The sequence below is a fragment of the Nestor notabilis genome, unplaced genomic scaffold, assembly GCF_000696875.1.
Source record: "Nestor notabilis isolate BGI_N333 unplaced genomic scaffold, ASM69687v1 scaffold29743, whole genome shotgun sequence".
Lineage (NCBI taxonomy): Eukaryota > Metazoa > Chordata > Aves > Psittaciformes > Psittacidae > Nestor > Nestor notabilis.
In genome coordinates this window covers 1-8,280 of record NW_009923809.1, presented here as the reverse complement: position 1 = coordinate 8,280, position 8,280 = coordinate 1, and the positions used below count along the sequence as shown (strand labels likewise).

Below are 8,280 nucleotides of genomic sequence, written 5' to 3'. Positions count from 1 at the left end.
AAAAAAAGTGGAGCTCAACATGGGAAAAGAACAATAGAAGCACATGGATTAAATTCAGAAGCTGATCTTGCAATGTGTAATTACTGGAAATTCAGTTGAAATATAGCAACATTATCAATGGAAAATGAAGGCTACAACTGCAGCAGACACATACAGTACACTTTATGAGCTATTATATTGGCCATACAGATTTGTCTACATGTTATTTATTTGAATCCTTAAGGCTTCTCTAATGTCTTACATGAAAGTGCTGTCTGCTTGGATCTTCCATGCATGAGGGAAAGGAGTAATTTTTCAAGGAAAAAAAAAATTGTCCACGTTTCAATTACAATAGCACATCCAGAGACACTAAATAAAAGACAAAACTTTATGGTACCTTTGTTTCATTTATTTTGGCCCCCAAAAGATGCATGCACTAGACTTTATGTACTACAAGGTATTGAAATATTTACAGCATTGTACATGTGCTCTTAAAGGGATGGCAAAGGGTCGGGTCTATTTTTATCTTGGTGGGAGTAAAAGTTAACTTTCCTAGCTTAATAATACCTATTCAGAGTGAGAGATGACTCTTCCAAAAAGAAAAGCCCACAGAGAATCAAGCTATAGCATAATTATAGCCAGTGTTAACAAACTGTACAGCACTTTACCTGGGAATTCTCCTCTCTCTCACTTCTGACTGAAATAGGAGTATCAACTATTAAGTGATGTTGCCATGCTCTCCTTGCCCTGTCAGCTCGGTTTCTCTCTCTTCCAGCAGGTATAGCTGTGTACTACTTGTTTATATTATTTTTATTTTGAATTCTTTCAGCATATTGAATGGACATTTAATTCACAATAACCTGGTGGCAGTTTTTGGACAAATGATATGATTGATATTTGCTGGGTTATGGCACTAAAGAATTCAGACCACTATAAAGCGCATCATAAATACTTCAAGTGGATTTAGGAAACCATCTCTCTAAGAAATTCAGTGAGTAAGGCTCATATCACTGATTTCCTTCTGCTTTTAAAGGTAAAGATATGATACCCAATACACAAGGTTAAACAAGCAGAAGGCAGTTGGGAAGAAGATGCGGGCATAGGAGTCCATTTTGGCAATGCGGATGTGTATTCTTCCGTGCCTCCATGCTCCTGTTCGACAATCCTCAAAGCAGCAAAAAAAACTGGCACAGTCCTTGCCATCAAGACACTCATACCCATATTCTTCATCCCTTTCTTGGAGGTGTGTGGCATTGTTCATTTGAATAGTAGCTGATCGAGGCCGGATGTCAATTGTAGGTGCCTAAGGTGGAGTAGCAAAAAAAGACAAAGATGGCAGGAGGGAGAGACTTTGTTATTATCACGAGACCAACAGGGAGATGGAGACTCATAGTGAACATGTGAATGATGGTTCTGCATGGGGTACATGGGAAATTGCTGAGGAGCTCTAATGGCAGTATTACCTTAAACTCACTAAAACCAGTTGCATCATACACTTTACAGGAAAGCAGCACAAATCAATGTAAAGTTAACAGCTGTGGACAATTAGCTTGAAAGCCAAACAAGGAAACATCAGAGGTTAAAGGAAACATTCAGGAATGTAATTGATGGTATTTTTTAATTTCTTGTGGTTTGTATTTTACATAGCTGCTTGATATCTGAAGGCATTTTGTGCATTGCACATAGAACTGAAATAATCCATGGTAACGCAGGATTTGAAATTAGGGCTGGTTCATGTTGAGACAGGAGCAAATATATATAGGAAAAAAAGGCAAAAACTGGGTTTTTTGAATAAACAAGGTGGGACCTTGTCTCTATAAGTCTCTCCAGTTGTTTGAATATATGTGGTTTAGCATCTACTAATGTTCACCAACTAGAAGGTTCAACATGTTCCAGATTTTATATAGTAGCTGTACATAAATATCTATACACACATATATATTTGAAACAAATTGAGCAAATGAAGCATTTAAAACACATTTGAGCACTTGGCGAAAACTAGGATGACAGACACTGAAATTTCCTACTGATAGTTATTAGGGTAAAATAACAACAATTCCATTCCATAAGTGTGCATGTTTGGGGTTTTTCTGTGGGGTTGGTTTTTTTTTTTCTGTTTTGGTTTGGTTTTGTTTTTTTGGGGTTTTTTTTTTTTGTTTTTTTTTTTTTTTTGTTTGTTTTTGTTTTTGTTTTGTTTGGTTTTTGTTTGTTTTTTTTTTTAATGGAATCTCTGCATTTCTGAATCATAGAATAGTTAGGGTTGGAAAGGACCTTAAGATCATCTAGTTCCAACCCCCCTGCCATAAGCAGGGACACCACACACTTAACTATGTTGCCCAAGGAATGAAGATAAGGTTTACATATGAACCATAGCTAGATACGTTTGTTAGTGTCCTGAGAGTCTATTGATCCAGTGACGGCATTAAAAATATATATGCAACTTAAACCCTTTCAAAACTCTGACTTTTTTGCATAACCATAAGAGCATTTGAGTAACTGATGATGACATTAAATTTTCTTCAGGTCAACATCAGAACACATTTAGTTTTAGAAGTTGGAGTGAAATCACAAAGGTTAAAAAGGTGGGGTCAGAGTTGAGTTCTAAAAGGGTGTATTGCATGTTTCTGGTGTAGCTGCTGCTATTGGATCCCATGGTAACTTGAGAAAGATTGGAGCAGAAATGTTTTAACATTAAACTCTCAATTCATGGGATCCAATAATGCTGGTCACTCTTGAACTTAAGTGAGTTCAGAACCATAGTGAATCCATATTTGGGCTGCTGAATCAACTCTACAATTTGTCTAGAAATAGATAACCATTCTACTGAATTAGGAATTTACCTGCAGTAGAATGCTTAGATGTCTCATTAAAAAAAAACAGACAACAAAACACCACTCTCATAAAAGCTCTAATAGTTAAATTCAGCAGTCGCATGCAGTGAATTTCCATTCCAAAAAACATTATACCTTGAAGGAAAACATCCGAAGAAGCTTTCATTTTGTAGACAGAAAAGAGAATCAGAGGGGTTTGTTTTAAATTAAAGAAAGAAAGGAAAGAAAGAAAGAGACAAAAATAATGTAAATTAAAAATATGTTTCTAAAACATAGTAAGTCAAAAAGAACTAAATTTATAGAAAAGTTGGGATAATAACAATGTAAACAAGTATCTGTAATATAAACCCCCCACATTTTTGACTTGTCACTGTCTTATAGCTAAATCTGGGCCAAAGACATAAGGTATCACACTCAACTGAGATCTTTTAATATTCCCAGGGGATTCCAGTCTTTTATGTTGAATTGTTTTGAAGGAGACCATTCACAGTTTACAAAAACACTTTTATTAGAAAAAATTCTTTTTACCTGCAGAGCGTGTCTTCAACACTCTACTGCTAAGTTGTTTAGGCTCTCTGATTAGGATCCAGGCAATCATCTATAGTTCTGTTTGTCCCCAAATGCTCACAGATAAGTAATGTAAAGAACAAGTCATCTGCCCTTTTATGGACATCTTTAAGTGACACAACTAAGTTTGAGGTAGTTAATCTCTGCTCCTTTAATGGACTCTAAAAGACACACATGCACACAGCCAGCCTTTTATTATGGCCTAAGACAAGACAGGACGTGTCACCTGCTGGCAATGCCTCTTTCTTTTGACCAAAAGAGAGGCCTATGATGAAATCCAACTTTAACATACCTAAAGTTAGGTAAGAATTCTTCCTCTTATAGGTGTTTTTCTGGCTGTTTACCCACTATAGAAGTAGACTATTAGTCTACTTCTCAACATCTTTTAAAGTGGAAATTATAGCAGTAATGTGTAATAAATGTTCTTTCATCATTCTATTTACTATATTCTTTTTGTGCTGTATATTAAAACTAAAAGAGAATGTCTTCAAAAGTCGTTGAAGATTTTAGGAGGGTGAATCCAAATTACTAGATGCTTGAAATGGATTTCGAAATGCTTGCTATTAATGTAAAGCACTTGTTCTTCACATTTTTCACAGGCATGTTTGGGTTGTTTTGTAGATGATTAGGCTATTTTCCCTGTAGGATTTTTACACTAATTGTTTTCATCTCAGAGATTCTATGCAACAGACCTTTTAGTTCAGGTGCAAAAGGCAAGGAGAAATCTGCCCTGGACAAAATAAGCAACGAACTTTTTCCCTGCCTGGGCAAAACTTTAAACACCTACTGAAGGTACTTGCAGGATTTTGTTATTGTGGCTATTGAATACACTTATTTATTACTGTGTAGCATACATCCATAAGTAACATTGTAAACTGCTAGCTAAATCACTCTCTAAAGGAGAAAAGTAGATAAAGGAGGTAAGAAATACAAGAAAAGAAGACAAGAAAACAATGAAAAGTAAACAGATGTTTAAGGGGAAATTAGAAAAAGCATACTCTGTAGTTTGAATATAAATGTTTAACTGCAGTCTTGATAATAAGAAAAACAGTCATATCAATAACACACACATAAGTTAATGCCAGAGAATATTGCTAAAGCTAAGACAGAGAAAGTGACAGTTCTTCATAAAGGTCACAGCAACAGCTCTATCTATGATATAAATAATGGTTTTGGTGATAGCTGTGATTTGCAGAACACTGTGGTTAAAAGGATCCTTATTCTAAGAAATTAGTTTCTCTGGCATCCAGACAACTGTAATGTATGAGCTTTTCATTCTCAAGGTGGATGTTTGCATTCCTTTTAATACAAAGGAAGAGTATATATTAGCAATGTCTGAAAAGAAAGTACAAGCATAAAGAGGGATTTAAATGCTTTCTTAGAAAACATAATTGAATTTTAGACCTTGCTGCTAAAAAGATACATACTGGGTTTTTCTTCTTTTTGTCTTTATCCTTGCTTGGCTTTCTGTTGCTGACAAAGTAGTGCAAAGTTCCATATTCCACCAGTGCAGAGAAAACAAAAATAAAGCAGACTGACACAAAAAGATCCATTGCTGTCACATAGGAGACTTTGGGAAGAGATTTACGAGCAATTGTACTTAGCGTGGTCATTGTCAGGACAGTTGTTATACCTGGTAGATAGACAGAAAACAACAGAAACATAACTTCAAGTACAAACTGATTTTGTTGTCTCTCTCTCTCTCTGAGAGATTTTGAAGTATGCCTGGAGTTCAAACATATAGCAAAGATATTAAACAGCGTATCCCAGCAGTGAACGTGGATTCAGTGAGAGCTTCAAGGATGAACACAGGGTATGAAGTACTTTTGCATGGTCTCTGCAAGTGCTGTTGTGCAGAATAGTTTGGTTAGATGGATCCTGAGTCTAAGAAATCTAATTTATTTGTTTAGTTTTGTAGTTTACTGCTAGGTGGCCTTTACTTTTCACACATTTTATTGTTAGGCTTTGTGTGCTTAAACACTGAAACAGAGTGTAGACAAAAGAACTTGTGTCAGAGTGATAAAATCATGGTGGAGAATAAAAATCTCTTTATTCTTTAAAGTAAGCTCAAGACCAATCTCACAGGCTTTGTGTTGTTAGGGTAAGTTTTTAGTTGCAGGGTGACAGCAATGCCACTAAGAAAGGCACTTGCAGCCATTTTATGAGGTAGAAATTAATTAAAATTCTTAAGGCATGTAATCCATCAGGAACCTCAGGACAAAAGGTGTAGATTTGTATGTGTGCTCCATAAGGAAATAAAACTGTTTCCTTTCTCTTGCTTAAATGCATTCTAGTTGTGTGGACATGTTAGCCCCACACAAATTATCTGCTGCTTGTTATTTAAGTGATTCGTTGCATATAAAGCTGGAAGGGAGAGACTCTCAGGGCTTCTTATAAATGTAAAACTGTGAGGTCAGATTCGTCTCTATGCCAGAGCAGCTTCATTTCTGGTCTTCATAAATGACTGTACTCTACAACTGTGAAGTACTGTGACATACTTCACCATGCCTTCTCCTTTCAGAACATTACTCCCTGTACTACAATGTGAAGAACATTAAAAATGCATCAGAACAGTTAAAATCCATCACATTTTGTATGGCAAGTTTCATACCACTGGTTTTATATCCTCAATGGTACAAATAGACTAATTCTCAACAAAGGGAGAGAAATGGTTTTGTATGTTGAAGTAGAATTTAAATAACAGCTGAATGCCTTTATTAATTCTATACTTCTTTAAAGCAGATGTTATAACCTCTTCTTAGAGAGGAAGTGGAAAAGGCAATTGAACACTTAAAAGTTTCGGTCATGGGAGCCAGTGGTCCTCTATTCTTGTGTTGCTTTCAAGGGAGTTATGGAATGAAAATGCTGTCCTTTATTTTGCACTCCAGTGCTCTGTGCTGTAGTTCTGTAAAGAAATGAAAATGCAGAAGGAAAAACTACAATGATTCTTGCTTGTGTGGATTTAATGCAAAAGTAGAAAATATGTTTAACTTTGTCTAGTTGAAAGTTTCTATTTTGCTAATTCATGCAGCTCCAGCTGCTTTGCACAAGCAAGGTGAGCTTAATCTAGTTTATTTGTGGAACAGTTGTGTTAAATGTGTAGAAATTGCCAATTCTGATTAACTTTGTGTCAAGTTTCCATGCATAGGATTTTAGATACCACCAAATTCAGTTGATTTTGTGGCCTAAAGGCTAAATTTGATTGTTGGTCTCTAAAGCAGAAGTCAGGGTACTACATTCTCCCCTTCTTACCACTGGGGCACACAGACAGCCAGAAAGATTGATTCCTTCTTGATGTTTACTTCATTTGTATTGCCAGTCACCATGATAGAAGTAAATAAAACTAACACATCTCTGCCTCTAATCCAGCAATGTTTCCCATTCTCTCAATGTCTATAAAAAGTATTACTGTCATCAGAAAAGATGCAAAGTTTTTATTGTAAGCAATCTACAATACTCAGGATCTGACATAGTAAGAAGGGAGAGATGCAAATGCAGTTTAGAGTGTGTTATTCCTCGGATATTACTACATTCCTTTAAACAAGGAGAGCTCATGAAACGCTCTCCCCTCTAAATTTACAAACTGGTAATCTGCAGAGGTGTCAGTTAAACATCAGAACACTTGAATAAGATCAGGAAGAATAAACAACTCACCTAGTGATGTTCTGGCTGGAACTGCATCCTTATTAATCCAGAAAGAGACCCAGGATAACACAACAATAAGTGTGCAGGGAATGTAGGTCTGAATAGTGAAATAACCCATTCTCCTGCTCAGGTTGAAGTAAACAGACATGACTACATAGTCTCCTGTAAAATAAAATGATACTGAAGTAGAATAATATGTTAAAAACCCAACATAGAATTTCTGTATTAGCTAGGGTTTTCCTGTTCTGTATCAGGGGTATATATACGAAACTGATTCACCAGATATACTGACAGCAAACACGTACAAACCTCTTCAACACTGGTATAGCTCAAGAACCGGTGGATTTTCTACGCTATGAAAGAGAACAGTCTGGCAGTTTTACTTAAATAACTTGAAGATTTCAAGGGTAACCTTCCTTGCATAGCACAGCAGGCTTCCTTCTACCTACATCATTCCTCATAACTTGCAAATGCCTTGTGCAGTCCTCTTACAACAACTGAGCAGTGGTCTAGTAAACCTCCAGTCACTGTGCTCTCCCTCTTAGCGTATCCTCAGCTCTGCTCTCCAATAATGCATGCTTTCAGATGTACTTTCTAAATTATTTATGTTTGCAACTATTATTCAGGGCTAGGCTGTGTCAATAACTAATTTTTTATTTGCCTCAGATCTTCTGTTGTATTATCTATTCTAAAATGATTTGAACCCACATCTCCCAAGTGCCCCAAAAAAGCCATACTATAAGTTACTCTGTGCATAACACATCATTCTCATTCAGTAGTTTTGTGATTCTTTTTCCAGTTGTTTTTCCCTTTCAAACAATTAAGTAAATTCCATCTGGATTCAGGAATATAGCAAAGCTTCAGGTTTTGATGTATTTTTTTCTAAACTAAAAGAGCCTAGTTCTCATCCTCCGATTACAGCACTCCTGGGAAATCTTGATTGCAAAGGAACTACAGAACCCCAGACTACAAAAGACTTCATTGCAATTCAGTGAAAGGCAGTCCAGAGAAGTCTCAAACTGAAACAGAATAGGATTTGCAAATTGAGAGTGAGATAGTTTTCCAGCATTATCAAAGAGACTCTGTGGCAAATGTGTATTCTGCTTAGATCAGTACCTTTAGTTAACATAAAGTTCTTTGTTTTCAGGCATAATTAAAATTTTAATTTCTCCCAGAATAGTTCCTTTGATCCTGGTCACAGAAGAAACTTCTGAGATGATTTTTCAGCTGGTGCTTTATTTTTTATAGATATAGATAT

General features: G+C 36.0%; 1 protein-coding gene across 1 annotated transcript; it reads right to left on the bottom strand.

Moving 5' to 3' along the window:
• Nucleotides 1–548: 548 nt before the first annotated feature.
• On the bottom strand, nucleotides 549–7,183 carry LOC104404015 (gamma-aminobutyric acid receptor subunit gamma-2-like). Its single transcript, XM_010012337.1, has 4 exons — nucleotides 7,032–7,183; nucleotides 4,805–5,010; nucleotides 2,946–2,969; nucleotides 549–1,282 (listed from the first exon to the last, which is right to left on the bottom strand). The coding sequence occupies exons 1-4, from the start codon at nucleotides 7,168–7,170 to the stop codon at nucleotides 1,007–1,009; spliced, it is 645 nt and encodes a 214-aa protein (XP_010010639.1). The 5' UTR covers nucleotides 7,171–7,183; the 3' UTR covers nucleotides 549–1,006.
• Nucleotides 7,184–8,280: the final 1,097 nt, after the last annotated feature.